The sequence below is a fragment of the Lemur catta genome, chromosome X (genome assembly GCF_020740605.2).
Source record: "Lemur catta isolate mLemCat1 chromosome X, mLemCat1.pri, whole genome shotgun sequence".
Taxonomy (NCBI): Eukaryota; Metazoa; Chordata; class Mammalia; order Primates; family Lemuridae; genus Lemur; species Lemur catta.
Genome location: NC_059155.1, coordinates 5,742,033 through 5,761,844, shown reverse-complemented (window position 1 = coordinate 5,761,844; position 19,812 = coordinate 5,742,033). Strand labels below are relative to the sequence as shown.

At 51.5% G+C, this 19,812-nt stretch overlaps 2 protein-coding genes across 2 annotated transcripts; one reads left to right on the top strand and one right to left on the bottom strand.

The window, feature by feature from the left end:
- Positions 1-1,033: 1,033 nt before the first annotated feature.
- LOC123628821 (paraneoplastic antigen Ma6F-like) lies at positions 1,034-2,980 on the bottom strand. Its single transcript, XM_045538780.1, has one exon. The coding sequence runs from the start codon at positions 2,978-2,980 to the stop codon at positions 1,034-1,036; it is 1,947 nt and encodes a 648-aa protein (XP_045394736.1).
- Positions 2,981-17,563: 14,583 nt separating this feature from the next.
- PNMA5 (PNMA family member 5) lies at positions 17,564-18,901 on the top strand. Its single transcript, XM_045538582.1, has one exon. The coding sequence runs from the start codon at positions 17,564-17,566 to the stop codon at positions 18,899-18,901; it is 1,338 nt and encodes a 445-aa protein (XP_045394538.1).
- The last annotated feature ends 911 nt before the right edge of the window (positions 18,902-19,812 follow it).

Sequence of the window (19,812 nt, the reverse complement as noted above, 5' to 3'; positions counted from 1 at the left end):
GGCAACGTCCACTCCCTTCAGGGACCCCCCTCCCGGCCCACCCACTGGAGCGAGGCCCTGCCCTATGGCCAGCACAGGACAGTCATGGGACACTGCAAAACACAGCAGGACACACCCCACCACGTCGAGGAAACTGAGTCACAAGGGACAGCAGGGGTGGACGTCAAAGCACAGTCCCCGGGGAGCCTCGCACAGCCGCCCCGTCCGTCCCTGGCGCAGCTCTTCTCCCCGAGGTCACGGGGTGCGCGTCCCCGCCCCCCTCGTGGTCGTCCTTCCCGCTGCCTCCTGGGACTGTGCTCCGGGTCTCCGGGGAGGAGCTGCTCGGGTAAGAACACACACATCTCCGCGAGGACAAGCTGCGGTAGGCCTAAATCTACTCGGAGAAAGCAGAGGCTGAGCTCACGACACTGCACGACAGCGAGCAGAGCCCGGGCTGGCACCGAAGCCCACAGCACGTGCCCGGGGCCGAGAGGCGGCTGGCCGGGCAGGCCGGGACGTGGCCCCCGGGGCTGGCGCACACACAGCGGCTTTGCACAGGAACGGTGGCTGGTGGCCGGGGGGCGCGTGTGCTTGACACGTGGGTCGCTACGGGGCCTACACGGATAAGGGTGGGCCTCCCAGAACAGGGCTCTGCCTGTCCCGGGGACGGTGAACGGGGGGGCCCCTCTGGGGAGGCCCAGGCAGCCGGCACCCTTGAGATGGCCTCTGTCCCTCTAAGGTCTCCCGGTCCAGTGCGGGTGGCAGACGTCTTCGGGTGCCCTCACCCAGGCCGCTCACGGGTGCTTCCAGGCCGCCTGCCCGAGTTGGCAGGGTTTGTGGCTGGGGCCAGGTGCGGTGGTGTCACGGCAAGGGCCCCATTCCCCTCCCCATTGGGTGGCAAACATGGTCATCTGTGTCACCAGGAAGACCCAGGGATGGGCCGGGGATGGTGGCTGGGGCCCCTGGGGGAGGTGGGAGGCCCCTGGGCCTTCTGAGCCTGTTTGCCTGAGGAGGACTTGGGGCGGCTCATGTCCCCAGCCCTGTCCTCCTCTCCCTACTCCTCCCCATCCAGGGGGGCCTCCTCGGCCTCCTGGTCTCCCGCCTGGGCCCGGCTCTCGGGCACCCAGCCAGGGCCTCCTGGGCTCGCCCCAGAAACACTGCACATCTGGGCTGTGGGGGGGGCCCCAGGGGCCTCAGTGGGTCCTGCCTGACCCAGGCCCGCAGGGGCAGGGACACTGTCGTCTTCCTGAGCGGCAGGGGAGGCCTCGGCGACCTCTTCAAGGGCAGGGGAGGCCTGGGCGGCTCCCGGGCTACCGGCAGTAACCTGGGCAGCATCTGCACGGACAGGAACAGCCTGGCTGGCACCGTCACGGGCTGGGGAGGCCTCAGCTGCGCCTCCCGCGGCAGGGGCGGCCTGGGCGGCAGCTGGGTCTCCACCGTCCCCAGGGGTCCCTTCCTCTTTTGTGCGTAGCTCCTGCTCCCTCACAGCTAGAACCGCCTCCCAGGCCTCGGTCTCCCGAATGAGCCGCAGCAGCCCCAGGAAGCCAGGCAGCCTCCTCTCCAGCCGCATCCTCCGCAGCTTGTCCTGCAGCATCGCGTTGGGCCGGGCCTGCAGCAGCACCTGCCGGGCTCGCACCTGGTCTGCGATGGCCGGGTGGAAGGCCCCCTTCTCCATGGCCTCGTGCAGCAGGCCTTCCAGGCGCACCACGTAGGCAAACAGATTCTCCTCGGGGCGCTGCGAGCAGGTCAGGAACTTCAGCCGCGCGGTCATCCGGGTGTCCTTGTTCCCGAACACCTGCATGAGCGCAGCCAGGCAGTCCTGCACTGGGGTGTCAGGATTCTCTGCCAGGAGGCCACACATGAGATCCAGGGCAGGGCCCCCCAGGCTCTCCAGCAGCCGCCTCCTCCTCTCCCTTTCTGACATGTGGCACCACAGGCCCAGCATGTCCTTGGCATGGTCCAGCCAGCTCTCAAAGGACTCTTCCCCGCAGCCTGGCTGCTCACTCCCGGAAAAGGTTCTCAGTTCCTGGTAGGCCTGAGTTTTCAGAAGGGGCCACAGGGCCTCACTCCACTGCTGGGCCCAGGTGTCTGCCTCACCTGCGGCTTCTTCCTCATCTGCAGCTCCTGCCTCAGCCTCAGCTGCTGCCTCACCTGCTGCTCTTGCCTCACCTGCAGCTGCTGTCGCACCTGCAGATCCCGCCTCGCCTGCTGCTTCTGCCTCATCTGTGGCTTCTTCCTCTCCTGGGGCTTCTTCACCTGCAGCTGCTGCCTCAGCTGTGGCTTCTTCCTCACCTGCAGATTCTGCCTGACCTATGACTTCTTCACATCTAGCTTCTTCATCTGCAGCTCCTGTAACACCTGTGGCTCCTGCCTCACATGTGGCTTCTTCCTCTCCTGCAGCTCCTGCCTCATGTGCAGCTTCTTCACCTGCAGCTTCTTTCTCACCTGGAGCTTCTTCTTCAACTGCACCTCCTGTCTCACTTGCAGCTCCTGTCACAGCTGCTCCTTCCTCACCTGTGGCTCCTGTCTCACCTGTGGCTTCTTCCCCTCCTGGAGCTTTTTCTTCACCTGCAACTTCTTCACTTGCAGCTCCTGCCTCAACTGCAGCTCCTGCCTCTCCTGCACCTCCTGCCTCACCTGCCCATCTGGCCACTGCTTGACCCTGGGGCCTTGCAGGGAAATCGGGTCTGTCCTGTAAGTCAGCATCATGGGCCTGGGGCAGGAAGATCACAGTCCAGGGTCCCCCCTTGCCTGGTATCTGTCGCGGGATCACACTTGGGTTTAGATAGTCTGCAAACTCGACCAGGGCTGCCCTGGCCCCCAGCTCCTTTCTGAAGACCTTGCCGAGCACTCGGTACCTGCCCAGGGGCCACAGCGCAGCCTGCACGGCCTCCTGGAATTCGTCCTCCCGGCAGTCGTCAGGGATGCCCAGGATGAGCAGGGAGCGCTGCGCGTTCACGCCCAGGCAGCGGCACCAGTCCTGCAGTGTCGCCATCGCCATGGCCAGGGACCAGGGGGAGGAGTTGATGGGACAGGGGTGGCTGCCCTGACTGTCGCAGTCTCTGCCGCAGCCTGTGAGTGCGAAGGAGGGAGAGGGACGTTGCTGCCACACAGCCCACCCTACCCCCAACGCCCAGCCTGACACCAGCCACCCCCACAGCGGGGGCCTGAAGGGTCTCCCCTGCCCAGTGTCCCAGTGCGTGTGCCCAATCTTACCCCCAGCGCTGCGGCTCAGAGCCCCTCACTGCACCCCTCCCCTCTGCGGAGGGAAGAACCCCTTTGGCCTGGGAGGACGCCCCCTGAGCAGATCACAGCAGCCGGAGTCCCTCCCACCGTCCCGTGAAAGCCCACAGCAGCCGCGGCGCCCCCTGCTCTCTCCCAGAGCCGGACCCCAGCCCCGCTCCCTGCCCAGAGCCCCCCTGCACCGCCCCCTGCTCTCTCCCAGAGCCGGACCCCAGCCCCGCTCCCTGCCCAGAGCCCCCCTGCACCGCCCCCTGCTCTCTCCCAGAGCCGGACCCCAGCCCCGCTCCCTGCCCAGAGCCCCCCTGCACCGCCCCCTGCTCTCTCCCAGAGCCGGACCCCAGCCCCGCTCCCTGCCCAGAGCCCCCCTGCACCGCCCCCTGCTCTCTCCCAGAGCCGGACCCCAGCCCCGCTCCCTGCCCAGAGCCCCCCTGCACCGCCCCCTGCTCTCTCCCAGAGCCGGACCCCAGCCCCGCTCCCTGCCCAGAGCCCCCCTGCACCGCCCCCTGCTCTCTCCCAGAGCCGGACCCCAGCCCCGCTCCCTGCCCAGAGCCCCCCTGCACCGCCCCCTGCTCTCTCCCAGAGCCGGACCCCAGCCCCGCTCCCTGCTCAGAGCCCCCCTGCACCCGGCCACCCGCTCCCGCGCCCCTCCCCCTACAGCCCGAGTCCCTCGCTGGCCCCCCACCCCGCACCCCTGCACCCCCCTCCCCGCGCCGCGGACCGCGACCCCTCTCGGGCCCGCCCCCACCGCCTGCCCGGGCCGCGGCCACTTCGGGGTCCCGCAGGAGCAAAGCGGCAGCCTGCTCACTTTCTCGACTCTGCGGAAGCTGTGTGGCCCGCGGGGACAGGGATGAGCCGCCTGGGAAGCCGCCCCCAAGCTCTGAGGCAGGGGGTGCAGGAGGCACCTCTGCCTCGCTGTGCTGCCCAGTCGGGGGTCTCGGGGCCTGTGTGCTGAGGCCTGGTGGGCTTCCTGCTTCCCCAGAAGCCCAGGTAGATGAGGGAGGAAGATCTAGCAGTCTCCGTGGGAGGCAAATGGCTAGACTGGGGGGGGGGGCATCATCAGTGTTGCCGTGGCAACGGGACCTGCGTTGTCGTAAGGGCTGGATGCGGTGAGGCCTGGAGCCTCCAGAAGCAACAGGCACGTCCACTGACAGAATGGCCTCCATCAGTAATTGGGCAAAGTGGTGGGGCTGGGACTGAAAGTCAGGGGCAGGGGAACCTGAGACCAGGTCCCCAGTGCCACTCTGTGCTCACAGCCTGCCCTCATCACGCCTGGAATCCCCAGGACAGACACAGGCTGGCTCTATTCCTCCGCGCAGCTCCTGACACCGTGAAGCCATTGCACGGAAAGCGTGTGGGCTTTGAGTCACAGGAATGCAGGTCACCTAACAGCTGAGTGGCCTGTGCATGTCGCTGAACATCCATGCCCCTCATCTGTAAGATGGCAATAAGAACACTGTGCTTTAAGGGTGGTCATAGACCTTTGCCTTCTGCTGGGCACACAGCCACCTAGCAGATGACCACACGCCGCTGGAATGAAGAGGTGGTGAGGTCTGGGCACTGGGGTCTGGCATTGCAGCTCAGGGGTCCCAAGTCTGAGCCCTGAGGGAAAAAGTGATGTGAGTAGCAACAGATTGGCGAAGGTGACAGTGTGACTTTCTGTTTCTATAGGCTTTGGTCAAGAGAGGCCTTTGGGGAACTCAGCCGATCTCTGACATGCCTAGGAAGGGCTCTCTATCTGGTCAGCAGCTTTGGGAGTCTCCCAAGAGTGGACATTTGGTGCATCCTTGAGCACTGCTGCACAGGCAGCACCGAGAGTAGCAGTGGCAAGGGGCTGCCTGGCCACAGACATGAACAGTAAGGGTAGGAGCAGCAGAAGCAGACCACATCTCGTGCTCCCTGCAAAGCGTAGGTGAGGGCCTTGTTCAGGAACTCTTGGGGTATATTGATTTTTAAATTGTCTCTAATTCTCCACTTCTCCATGTATCGACACCCTTGTGATACAGCTTCATCACAAGGTAGAGTCTACTTCCCCACCTCTGGAATCTAAGCTGGTCTAGAGACTTGCTTTGGAAAATAAAACATGAGAGAACTGATGGGGTGCCAATTACCATTGAGCATGCACCACATTTTCCTGTTACTTCATATGTTTGGGAGTTTTTTCATTGCATACCAGGCACTGTAGTTTCTATAACTTCAATCTAATCAAGATTTGAGATGGACCATGGCTCGCATACAGCTTTATTTTCTATTAGTGTAGTTAGTATCAGGTTCCAAATGCCTTGAAGGCAGGATTTGTGTTATAGGCTGCTTTCTCCACTTGCTAAAGTCAAGCAGGCCTTTGGGGTCTACATACAAGACTGACTCTCTCTCTCTCTGTCTCTCTCTCACTCATCCTGCCCCCCAACACACATACCCAGTCTGCACTTCTGTCTCCCATTGGGAGAATCCATACATGGTGAGAACTAGCTATGCTTTTGGACTCCTATAGATTCCAATCTGTCTATCTAGGCCACAGAGTCACTGACAGTCCTTATCCAAGCAGTTTTTTCACCTATGACTGGCCCAATCATCTGCTTTCCAAGCCCATTCTTGCCAGGGAGGAAATCGCCATTCGTATGTGTTTGTCTCTCTTTGGAATTTAGTTACTTTAGACTTCATCACATACAGAACTCTTGGCCGGGCGCGGTGGCTCACGCCTGTAATCCTAGCTCTGGGAGGCCGAGGCGGGTGGATCGCTCGAGGTCAGGAGTTCGAGACCAGCCTGAGCAAGAGTGAGACCCCGTCTCTACTAAAAATAGAAAGAAATTATCTGGCCAACTAAAAAATATATATACAAAAAAATTAGCCGGGCATGGTGGCTCATGCCTGTAGTCCCAGCTACTCGGGAGGCTGAGGCAGTAGGATCGCTTAAGCCCAGGAGTTTGAGGTTGCTGTGAGCTAGGCTGATGCCACGGCACTCACTCTAGCCCGGGCAACAAAGTGACACTCTGTCTCAAAAAAAAAAAAAAAAAAAAAAAAAGAACTCTCAAATGTTCGTTCAAAATATATGAGTTTTTGACCATCTGATTTTTTGTAGTTGTTACAGTGAGATTAATGGTCTGTCATGACCTACATCCTAACCAGAAGTCAGAACAAGCCTACTCCAGACCCATGAAGAAGGTCCTTCTTGCTCTTGAGACATTTTAAATGATAATCTCTTTAAACACTAGAAACTACTTAAGATGGTAGGGGTATTAGTGTCTGTGACTTTTTGACATGAGAGGGAAAGTGACTCTAATGGATTTATCATTTCTCTGAGGCCCATTCCTGTAGATCTAGGGATATTGATAATGGGGGCTTGCTTTTGCTCCCTGGCTATGCAAGTAACAAGTAGACACAATTAGGCACCAGATTTGTCAATGAGAAAAAAATATGTAGACCTGGTCCACCGAATATTTTTCTGAGATTCATATGGGGTTATCACCTATTTGAGTGGTGAAAGTCCTCCTTCTCTCACCCACCCCAACCCCTCTATTAACAATTAAAATCTGATTTTTTGGGGTAGAGTGCTAGAACAATGGAATTTTGTGCAGCCAGACTGGGGAACCTGATGTTGGTTCATTAGACAAGATGCAATTGAGTGTTCAATAACAAATGACTACTTTCTCTTAAGATACCAAGGAATTTTGTATCCATATTTATTATCCTAATTGTTCACAATATGTATCATTCTCTCCTGGAGGTACCACATGATCATAGACCAGCAGCACTGGACATATTTATGCTCACAAAAACATTTTGGGCTCTATGCTGGGATCATTTGGGGAAATACACTATTACAGCTTACATGGTGGCACCTGGGAAAAAGCGACAGAAGCAGCTGATAGAAATAAGGGCCACAGTGGATAGTGATATGATAACAGAAGTGAGTAGATGGTAGGAACTCAGTATAGTGGTATGGATGCTCACAGATTACACATGGAAAATAACACATATAGGCTTCTAAGAACTGGGACTTCACCACACCAGCCCCCAGGAGGTAATGCCCCATGGCTCTCCCTCAGCAAGAAGGGGTCAGAGGGGATGGCAGTTCATTTGGCTACTGATGTTGCACCTGTAGAGATCCCTGGTAAAAGTGCAGCTCCTCCCAGAATGAGCATGGCAGAGCCATTCCTCCAGACCCCAGGCAGTCCAAAGGATATCCATTATCAGCCCCCACTGGCTGTTGCCACCAGCACATGAAGTGCCCTGCCTGGAGGGCAGAACTGTGACCCTTTCTTCCCCTTTCTTAATAGTGTTTTTAGATGCACAAGTTTTTCATTTTTATGAAGTCCACATTATTTTTTTCCTTTGGTTGCTTGTGTTTTTAGTGTCATATCTGAGAAACCATTGCCTGATCCAAGATCATGAAGATCAACATCTATGTTTTCTTCTAAGAGTGTTATAGTTTCAGCTCTTGCATTTAGGTGTTTGATACATTCTGAGTTTTTATAGGGTGTGAGGAAGGAGTCCAACTTAATTATTTTACATGTGGATAATCAGTTGGCTTAGCACCATTTATTGAAAAGATGATTTTTTTCCTCATGGAGTGGTCTTGGTGCCCTTGTCAAAAAAATCAGTTGACCATAAATTATGGGTTTATTTATGGGCTCTAAATTCTAGTCCATTGATCTATAAGTCTACCCTTATGCCAAGACCAGACAGTCTTGATTACTGTAGTAATCAATAAAGTTTAGACATTTAGAAATCAAGAAGTCTAAGTCCTCTAATTTTGTTCTTTTTTTCTCAAGATTGTTTGAGCTATTCAAGGTCCTATATAATTGCAATTCCATATAAACTTTACAAATGGCTTTTCCATTTCTGAAAAAAAAGATCATTAGAATTTTGATAGAGAATTCATTGAATCTGTAGATCAACTTGGGGAGTAGTGTCATTTTAACAATACTAAGTCTTCTAACCTATGAGCACAGAATTTATTTCCATTTATTTAGGTCTTCATTAATTTCTTTCAGCAATGTTTTGTAGGTATCAGTGTTTGTCTTATACTTTTCTTATTAAATTCATTCCTAATCATTTTATTCTTTTTGATGCTATTGTAAATGAAGTTGGTTTCTTAAGTTCATTTTCAGATTGTTCATTGCTAGTGTATAGAAATACAACTGATTTTTGCATATTGCTCATGTACTGGGCAATTTTTCTGAACTCATTGTTTAGCTCTAATAATTTTTTGTGTATTCTCTATATAAGATTATGTCATCTGCAAGTAGAGATATTAATAGTTTTATTTCTTCTTTTTCTTTCCTTTGCCTTTTATTTCATTCTCTTGGCTAATTTCCCTGGCTAGAATCTCCTGAATAATGTTGATTAGAAGTGGTGAGAGCAGACATCCTTGTCTTGTTCCAGACATAAAGATAGAGCTTTCAGTTTTTAACCATTAACCATTAAGCAAGCTATGGCTTTTTCCTAGATGTCCCATATCACATTGAGGAAGTTTCCTTCTACTCCCAATGTTTTTTACTGGTTTTTGTCATGACATGATATTGGACATTGTCAAATAATTTTTCTGCATTTATTGAGATAATCATGAGGGTTATTTCATTTATTCTATTAATATGGTGGATTACACTGATCAATTCTTGTATGTTGAACCAATCTTTCATTCTTAGGGTAAATCCCAGTGGGTCATGGTGTATTATGCTTTTTATATTCTGCTGGATTTAATTAACTAGTATTTTCTTGAGGATATTTTTATTTATAAGAGAAATTTGTCTTTTTTGATAATACCAGAGTAAAGAGGTATCCCATGGAAGAAGAATACCCAAGCTCCCAGTGAATAAGCTAGTCTTTAGGCAATCTAAAGTATCTGTTTAAGAAAAAGGAAAAAGGAAAATGTTGATATTTTTTCTAACCTTTCTTTGGTTATTTGTTCTGTCTATAGGATGGAGAGACAGCTCCTTAGTGAGGATTTCTCCAGACTATCACCTCTTCTGTTGATCTGTCTCACTGCTGGATTTGTCATCCCAAACCTCGTTTGGTGCAAGTATTCCTGTATATGATTTCTGAATTTGCAGAAGCCAGTCTCTTGGATCACCTACAGGGTACAACTAATAGCCCCATGCTCAGAGGTCCCATGTTCCTTTATTGCCCAGCCCTGTATCAGACATTATGTACAAGGTGACAATAGGGACCCACAGTCCTACTGGTTTCTTGGATGTCAAGCAGGGTAAAATTTCTCTTATCGGGTACCCTCCTCCATTTCTCCTTGTGAAGCCTTATGGTTGTAGTTGTTGCTTATGCCCTTTTCACCTGGTCATCTGTTGCAGTCTTTATTTTTTAAAATCTATTAAGTATAAACCTTTCATCTAAAACATTGCCCCAATTCAGCAGGAAGTAGCTTGATGACTATGTCACCCCTCCTCCCAAAGATATGAAAGAGCAAAATTGACGGGGGAAATATGTAACAGAGTGGTCACCTCTCCTCCCATAGATATGGAAAGGATATATTGAGAGTGGGGAATATGCAACAGAGGGAGTGGCCTGAAAAGGGGTAAAATGTTTTACAAGTTGTCTCTTTAACCCCCCTTCACTCTTTTTGAGATTAAAACCTGAATGTCGGCCTCAGGCCAGTAATCAGAAGGGCAAGGGAATGTTCTTTGTTTTTTTTGCACCACAGGAGATGGCTTAATGGAATTATCCAGGCAGAGGTCACGAGATTGTCTTTACAGGAGATGAGGTTGATCAGGACCATCAACTATAGTTAAAGAGCAATAGCCCCAAGCTGAAAACTCCCTTTAAAAGCTCTGTATTTCTGCTTATAGGGAGGATATTGGTACTTTAAGACAAAAGTCTGCCATCCTTCTCATTTGCTGGCAAATTAATAAACTTCTCTCCTTTTCGTCAAACTGTTTGTCCTTGGTCTTCTGATAAAAGCCTTGGGGACAAGTGCTGAGCTTTTGGTAACAACTCCTCTCAACATCTCATTCCTCAGCTTTTCCATTTAAGATTTTTTGTTGGTCTATTATCTGCTCTGGTTGTTATCAGTTGCCTCAGGCATCTATGATGTTTAAACACATGTGAATAAATATTTTTGACAAACACTGCAGTAGAAAGACTTTTATCACTGGGTGGGTCAAGAAAGTCAGATCAGAAAAGACAAGCCTTTTGACTGAAGTCTTCCAGGGAACCAGAAGACAGGTCAGATAATTTCAATTCCTCTGTCACCCAACAATGCGGGTTGCTACATTTCAATGTATCTTCTGAGGTGCAGTGTGTGGGATGGAACTAAAGGAATTTAAAACACAACAAAGCTCACTGTTCCCATTAAGATTCAGCCATTTTTCTTGAATAAATGTGCCCTGCATTGCTATAAGTTTTGTGTTAATTTCCACAGTTCTGAAAAAGTTAATTCTGATCATTTTTGACAGTTTACTCATTGCTACAATGGCTACATAAACTCTGGAGGTCCTTACTTCACCACTTTCTGTTTCTGCTGGCAGCCAACATCATGGAAATGGATGCTTCCCTGCAGCAGCTTTCCAGAGTCTGTTTTCCAGCTCTCTAAATATTGAGAGTGAGGCTGCTGGACTTGGGTTTTCTTATTCTTGGTTTGTAGCTGTCTCCAGTCACACACTTCTCTGCTGTTGAAAAACAGTTGCTTCTTCTTGTTTCTAGCTTCCTGACACCAGGATAATAACTATAGGAGTATGCTCTTGAACTCACAGTTCCAGTGTCATCCCCCTTTAGTGATTCATTTTTTCCAATGTTTTTATTGCAGTAAAATTCACATAAGACAAAACTTACCATCTAAACCATTTTTAAGTGTATAGTTCAGTGGTATTAAATACATTCACAATGTTGTGCAACCATCCCCACTTTCCATCTCCAGAACTTCTTTTCATCTTGTAAAACTAAAACTTTATACCTATTAAACAATAGCTCCTCATTTCTCCCTCAATGTGGCTCCTGGCAACCACCATTCTACTTTCTGCCTCTATGATTTTGACTACTCTAAGTACCTCTTTTTTTTTTTTTTTTTTTTTTTGAGACAGAGTCTCGCTGTGTTGCCCGGGCTAGAGCGAGTGCCGTGGCATCAGCCTAGCTCACAGCAACCTCAAACTCCTGGGCTTCAGCTGATCCTACTGCCTCAGCCTCCCGAGTAGCTGGGACTACAGGCATGCGCCACCATGCCTGGCTAATTTTTTCTATATATATTTTTAGTTGGCCAGATAATTTCTTTCTATTTTTAGTAGAGATGGGGTCTCACTCTTGCTCAGGTTGGTCTCGAACTCCTGACCTCGAGCGATCCACCCGCCTCGGCCTCCCAGAGTGCTAGGATTACAGGCGTGAGCCACCACGCCCGGCCTCTAAGTACCTCTTATAAGTGGAATCATATAGTATTTATTTTGGGGGGAATGGCTTATTTCACTTAGTATCATGTCCTCAAGTTTCATCCATATTTTAGCATATTTCCTTTCTTTTTAATTCTAAATAATATTCAATTGTATGTATATACCACATTTTGCTTTTCCTTTTATCTGTCAATGGATGCTTGGGTTACATCCACATTTTAGCCTCAGTCTCCCAAAGCGCCAGGATTACAGGCTTGAACCACTGTACCCAGCCAATAAATGTCTGTTTTTTAAGCCACGCAGTCTATGGTATTTTGTCATAGTAGCCAGGAAGACCAATACTGCATGCTCTTGCTTGCAGAATCTTTTTTAAAAAGTCAAACTCATAGTAGTAGAGAGTAGAATGGTGGTTATCAAGGGCTTAGGAGGGTGGGGAAAGGGGAGCTATTAGTCAAAGGGCATCCATCTTCAGCTATAAAATGAATAAGTACTAGAGACCTAATGTGCACATGGTAACTATAGTTAATAATAATATATTGTAAACTTGAAGTTTGCTAAGAGGGTAGATCTTTAAGTGGGTCACCACACACAAAAAAGTCACTATATGAGATGATGGATATGTTGATTAGTTCAATTGTGGTGATCACAATGTATACATATATCTAAAAATCATGTTGTACACCCTAAATATATCACATTTTTATTTGTCAATCATACCTCAATAAAATTAGGGGGAGGAACAAATCACACAACTGAATAAAGAAACTTTACTTGAAAGGCTTCTCGCGATGGTAGGAAGGGAGAAGATGTTGCGATGGAGAGAACACTCCAACTAAGAGACCCACAAGCCTGTCAAGGGTTAGACAAGAAGGGCCTTTCTTTAAAAGGAGGAGTAAACAAGTGTAGAAAGAGCCTGGTGTGAAGATGCAGAATGACCAGAGAACAGGTCGGAGAATGTTCAGAAGGACCTGTTAAGCTGCCTGCCGGCTCAGGCTGAGGGTGGGCTGACGTTCAGGGGGTTGGAGAAAGAAGAGAAGCTATCCCAATCTTTGGCTAACAAGCATCTTGTGCCTAGTGATCAGTGGCAACAAGCAGTTCTGCTAGTCAGTTTTGAGGTAAAGAACAGGAATTTGGAGGATCTGGTGTCTGGCCTTGTCATAGGTGAACAAGAGTGGCTTTCACTGTGTCTTATCTAAGTCATATGAGGAAAGAGGATTCTTTGCAGGAAGCTGTTATCTGGAACACAAAGGGCTGGGGGAGGTTTCTTTAACCTTCCCTGTTTTCCAGGATCACAGGGTTCAGGAAAAATTCAACATTGTCACTATCCTGCAATAACTTTTTTTTAACACTTTGAAGACCACACACAAAAAACCAGAAACTTTTCCTTGGGGCCGCAATGTTTTATTACAAAAATAGAATAAAAACTTTGAGTGTGATTTAAAGGCAAACACAAATAGAAAAACAAAATTTATTGACTTCTATTCATTCAATCCACGTTCTTAGAATTCAAATGTCAGTATTAATTGTAACAATAAGAATATATACAAGTAAGATTTTATATATGCTTCACACCGCCCTGGGGTCAAAACTAGAGGGAGTTAAATCAACTCTCATGGCAGTTAAACTGTTAAAGCAAGGTGCTCTGGTTTGAATGTGTCCCCCAAAGTTCATATATTGGAAACTTAATCCCCAATGCAACAGTGTTGAGGTGTGGGACCCTTAAGAGGTGATTAGGCCATGAAGGCTCTGCTCTCATAATTGGATTAATGCGGTTATCATGGGAGCCGGTTAGTTATCAGGAGTAGGTTCCTGATAAAAGGATGAGTTTGGGCCCCCTGGCTCTCTGTCTCACATGTGCTCTCTTGCCATTCTGTCTTTTGCCATGGGATAACAGCAAGAAGACCCTCACCAGATCTGGCCCCTTGATCTTGGACTTCCCAGACTCTAGAACCTCTATTTATTTATTAACTCGAGTTAAATAAATTTCATTGTAAATTACCCAGTCTCAGGTATTCTGTTACAGCAGCACAAAACAGGCTAAGACATAAAGAATAGAAAGGAAGCTGGTCCTCCCAGTGAGAAGTAGAATGAAGTGAAGTATAGGCCCGGCCACTGGAACACTCAGTGTTGCAGAGGTGAGTATGAGGCAGAACACCCCTTTCCCAGGCGTCATCCTCTGACACTTTGATACCAGGTGGCTGGGCAGTGACTTCGAGGAGTGGCAGTGGACTGGTGTTATGAGAACCCTCAGGTAAAATGTCCCACCTGGGGTCTGTGATTCTCTGATGGCACCAGATAACCATTTTTTTCTTGTCACGTAAAGGCAATTGATGTGACAGGCTCTCAGTGGTCTATTCTTATTAAGTAGGGAGTATGGAGGTACTTGTTCTGCTATCTCAGACATAGGAAGCACCTGCAGTTAAGGCGGAACACAGGATGTCTGCAAATATCTTCAATTTAAAATGTTGTTTGCTTTTAACATTTTTATTAAAACATTACAGAAAAGCCTGTTCATTTTTATCCCAAATAAATTTTATTTAATTTTTTTAAATTTTATTTTTATTTTTATTTTGTTATTTGAGACAGAGTCTCGCTCTGTTGCCAGGGCTAGAGTGCCGTGGCATGAGCCTAGCTCACAGCAACCTCAAACTCCTGGGCTCAAGCGATCCTCCTGCCTCAGCCTCCCGAGTAGCTGGGACTACAGGCATGCACCACCATGCCCGGCTAATTTTTTCTATATATTTTTTTATTTGTTCATATAATTTATTTCCATTTTTAGTAGAGACAGTGTCTCGGTCTTGCTCAGGCTGGTCTCAAACTCCTGAGCTCAAGCGATCTGCTTGCCTCGGCCTCCCAGATTGCTAGGATTACAGACGTGAGCCACTGTACCCGGCCTATCCCAAATAAATTAAAACAAATCTATTCTGTTACTAAAGGTCCACAATTTCTGGCCCTGAAATGTAATCACAGGTTTCAGAGCCTTGCTGCACAGAGCATGGGCAGAGATCTGCAGCATCGAGTCAGACCTCCTGACTCAGAACCTGGTTTTTTTCAAGATCGCCTGGGGATTTGCAGGCACGTTGCACTGTGCTACGGGTGCCCCACTGCTCTTGTCTGAAACAGCGCTTTAGGGTCCCTGCAGGTCCCAGGCCAAACATCCAGTCTTCCCTCTGTGGAAGAAACCTGCTTTGGGAAAGGTGGGAAGCAGTTTGAGTACTAGGTGTATAATACTTTGTCGTGAGATCAGGAGGATGGAATCTTTTGATAGTCATCTGCCTCTCAGTGAGACCTGAAAAAATACCATGCCCTTGTGAAAGGCAGGAGGCGGCTGTATTTTTTGCCCTCCTCCCCTAGAACGCAGCCCAATAAAAAATATACAGGGGCCATGACTTTCACTTCACCATACTTTGCACCCGGCCCTGTGCTCACGGATTGGACTATAGAAATAATGGGAGCAACTAGTGACTGTCACGCCACGGCTTCCATCCAATGAGGGAGAGCCACATATAACGCTTCCATCCAATGAGGGAGAGCCACATGTAACGGGAGCCGCAATGACTGCTGGGCCTCGTGCTGCATGTGGCGGGCTTGGTGCCCGCATTGAGCCAATAGGCGGCAGGACTGGGAGCAACTCTGCAATGTAAGTGGCTCCCAGCCCAGTTTGAATTCTCTGTCACCAACGGAGTGGCTGGCACAGGGGCAGGGGGTGGGGTGAGGAACCTTCTTTTTGGCGGGCTCAGGGGGGTTGAGGACTCCAGGGCGCAGCCGCAAGCGGGCCGTGTGCAGCTGTGTGGGGGGGTTCATCACCCGACAACCTCTTCGCGCCACAACTTCAGTGGCTCAGTCTGCACTGCGGCAGCAGCTGTGACAGACGTGTGGTGGTCGCGCTGCTTGTGAACTCCGGCCTGGAGGCATCCTCAGCAGGTATGGAGATGGGCCCCGGGCTCAGATAGAGACCCAGATCGTAGAGATCACCCCAAATGACCCTAGCTATCTTCCATGGGGTCTAGAGGCCGGTGTCCATAGGTTTCCCCTGGGAGCAGGGTTCTCTCAGTGAGCCCCACTAAATCAGATTCGGCACCCCAAGGGCACCCTGCCATTTAGAGCACTGCAGTCGGCCTGGGAACTTCAGGGGGACCTATTCCACTTTGCAGTCAGGGCAGTGGCTCTGGCCCTTGCCCTTGAGGGAAAAAGGCTTCAGACCTTTCCCTCCTTGCTTCTGCCTACTTCCACTGTATCCCCGCCTGGGAATGAGGGCTGTGTGAGGTGACCAGTGTATGTGAACAGGTGCGGTCTATAGATAAGAGGGTGGGGGTAGGGAAGGACATGGGAATGGGGGTGGCGGGCTTGGGAAGGGGGTGGGTGGGAGGGGCAAGGCTTGGGTGGGGGTGGGATTTGCAGTGGGTGGAGCTGAGGGAGGGTGGAGCTTCAGTGGGGCAAGGCCTAAGGAGGGGTGGGGTTTGCAGTGGGTGGAGTTGAGGGAGGGTGGAGCTTCAGTGGGGCAGGGCCTAAGGAGGGGTGGGGTTTGCAGTGGGTGGAGTTGAGGGAGGGTGGAGCTTCAGTGGGGCAGGGCCTAAGGAGGGGTGGGGTTTGCAGTGGGTGGAGCTGAGGGAGGGTGGGGCCTCAGTGGGGTGGGGCCTAAGAGGGGTGGGGTTTGTGGTAGGGGTGGGGCAGCAACCTTATCCTAGAACCTCTCCTGCCCTAGCAGTGGCCCACAGTTGAGCAGTTTCTTACGTTTGAGAAACTCCTAGCAGTTCCTTGCATGTGCCAATCCTGAGTCTGCAGTGGACACCTGCAGACTCAGAATTGGCATGGCTTAAGCAGGGACACGTGGGACAGAACCATAGCAAAATACCTCTGACTTTTCTTGGACAGACCCAGTGGAGCAGGACCCACCAACCCCAGCCCAGGAATTGCCTAACTGGACAGGGCTAGAGGACAGCCTGCACGATCACAGCATCGGCACTGCCAGCAGGGCCCTAGGCAACAAGGTGAGCAGCTGTGAGGTGGGCTACATTGGGAGTGGCCTCTGTAAGCCTGGCAAAGAGCAGGAGGGGAGTGGCAGCCTGCCAGGGTTCACAGATGCTGCTGGGTAAGACCACATCTATGACAGGTTGTCTATTTTCTGCAGTGTGGCAGTGGAGACCTTTTCTGGGTCCATTTCCTGCCCCTAATTCCAGCTTCCACACAATTGGAACCCATAAGCTCTTGTTCTTCCAGCAACCACTCCTCACTGTGTGCCTCCCCCTTCCCTCTCACCCCCTTGTTGCTAGGATGCTTCATTGGTTGGAATCCAGTGACATCACCTGTTGCTCCTCAAGGGCCTTTACCTTACTGCATGACACCCCCTTGCGATAGAAACTCGTGGTCCACGCCGTTCTCAGTGTCCATGGCAACATTGCAGCTTGTCACACGCTCCCCACACCCACCACTCTCATTGCATTGCACAGAGCTCTAGCCATCTGTCAGGCATCTCCTGAGAAAGAGGGAGGCTCAGCATCTCCTTGCATCAGCCTTTGCCCCAGCAAGGGGGGTGCCAGGTGACCTGGGCCTGCACAGCCCCGAGAAGGCAGCGAGGCATTCTGCCCTCTCCTGCCTAGAGGGCTTTGTCAGTATCCCAGGATGGCGGGCCCAGCCTGCTGACCTTGGCCCTTTGACCACAGGCACCTGCAGAGCACACAGCAGACTGCCCTGACTTCCAAAAGGAACCCACAGCAGGACAAGGTCAGCAGGGAGGGGTGAGATGGGGGGATCCTTGCCTGGGGGCAGCCTCCACACTCTGCCCTCCAGAAAACAACTTTGAGAGCCCTGGGAAGCAGAGGCTAAATCTCTGCATGGGGAGGTGAGGGCAGAGGAGGGGCACTTGGGGGTGGGTGGTAACAATGCTCTCTCTCTGTTTGCATTATAGGCTGTGGAAATCTGGGACATTTCTGCTCAGAATTATTTGAGTCCTGGTAAAACTCTGAGCTGATTTATTGCCCTAGCATTAGATCAGTCCATAGAAAGTGGGAGCAATGGCAGTGGCACTTCTAGAGGATTGGTGCAAGGGGATGGACATGGACCCCAGGAAGGCCCTGCTGGTGGTGGGCATCCCTGTGGAGTGCAGTGAGGTGGAGATTAAGGAGACTGTGAAGGCAGGGTTGCATCCCCTGTGCGCCTACAGGGTTCTGGGCAGAATGTTCATGAGGGAAGACGATGCTAAGGCAGTCTTCATTCAATTGGCCGACACTGTCGATTATGCTACATTGCCCAGCCACATACCAGGAAGAGGGGGCACCTGGGAAGTGGTGGTAGAACCCCGTAACCCAGATGATGAGTTTATCAATAGACTAAACTACTTTCTGAAAGATGAGGGCCGGAGAATGGTAGATGTGGCCAGAACCCTAGGGTATGGCATTCTCCCTGTTGTGGGCATGGAGTCTGAGATCATGGCACCAGTCAAAACACCAGTTTTCCAGCCTCTGAAAGAAACCATGTGGTACCGAAAACTGAAAGTGTTTTCAGGAAGCGCTTTCCCAGGCCCAGGCGAAGAGAGCTTTGAAGCCTGGCTGGAGCAGGCCACTGAGATGCTGCAGATGTGGCAGGTGTCTGAGATAGAGAAGAGGCGGCGCTTGCTGGAGAGCTTGCGGGGGCCTGCCCTGTCCATCATGCGGGTGATGCGGGCCAACGATGACTCCATAACTGTGGAGCAGTGCCTGGAAGCCCTGCAGCAGATCTTTGGGAACAAGGAGGATAATAGAACCTCTCAGATTAAGTTTCTTCAGATCTTTCAGAAGCATGGAGAGCAAATCTCTGCTTTTTTGCTGCGCTTAGAGCCCTTTCTGCAGAAAGCTGTACAGCATAGCTCCTTGTCAGTGCAAAGCACAGACGGGATTCGCCTGAAACACATCCTAGCTAAGACCAACATGACCACCACCCTCCGGGACAAACTCGAGCTTTTAGATCAGCGAGGGTGTGCTCCCACTTTTCTGGAGTTAATGCAGCTCATTCGAGATGAGGAAGAGTGGGAGACTGCCTTATCAGTGACCAAGGAGAAGCAGAAACAGACAGGAAGGGGCCGGAGGGCCTCCAGCAGACAGGCAGCAGCAGAAGCCAGTGTCCTTGCACCTCAGTTCATCAGGCAGGCAGGGGTTTTTAGCGAGGGCAGCCCTCAGACCCTACATGATGGGACATCCTCATCACTGAAGCGCAAGCGACCACCGTGCCGCTACAGCCCTGAGGAAGAAGACCTTGGCCAGGCAGTGGGTGCCGGGGCTGAAAACCAGCCTCCCGTGAGGCAGAGGCCACAGGTTGCCTCTGAGAATTTGGGAAACGAGATGGGGGCTGGGGCAATGAGCCATCCCGAGCCCTAGGAACCATAGGCTCATGGGACCCAGGCACTCCTTCTCCTGGAAGGCAGCAGAGGCATTTTAACAAGGGGAAGGGGCAGGGCAGCCAAGCCCAGGCCCAGCCCCCTCACCCCGCCCCAGCTGGAGGGGGTTACACCAACCAAGACCAGACCACACCCTGCTCAGTGAGGGCCCCATGCAGCGGCTGGGGGAAGAGCCAGGGATGCACACGGGAATCCACCGCACCCAGCACCTGGGGTGCCCAGGCCTCAGATGGGGACCCTGGCCTGGGTGACAGCCTGGTCATCTGGCCATCTCCAAACACCCACCCCGTGGGCTCTGAGCTAAGCATGCCCACCAGCCCCCAAGCACCACGGGGCCTGGAAGAGCCTGCCCCATGGCCATCCCCACCAGAGGGAGCCGGGGCTGCGGGGGAGGAGCTGGGAGGCACAGAGGCAAAGCCCCGCAGGGGAGACCGCAGGCTCCAGCCCGTCTTCAGGATCATCTACACTTCACTCGGGGAGCCCCATGAAGGCAGCACCCTTGAGCCCCTGCGCGAGTGAGGGCAGGAGACCCCAAGGCCCCGGGAGGGAAGGACGAAAGACTTTGTTCCAAAGTAGCAGGGGGAGGAGGAAGAGGAGGGAGGACTTGTTTGGGGGGATTGTTTTGTTCCCCTTGTGTTTATGCAGACAGAACCACTGGAGACCTGGAGAGAGCAGGCAAGGAGAGCCTGGGGCTGATGTGGCCAACACCTCAGCAGCTGCCAAGGCCAAGGCCAAGGCCAGCCCCAAGCTCCGATACCTGGAAGCACCCTTTAGTGGCCAGCCAAGGCCCCAGCGTCACCCCTGGACCTTCCTGGTGACCCAAATGACCATGTTTGCCACCGGTCCTTGTCCTTACGGAGATGTGTGTGTTCTTACCCGAGGACCTCCTCC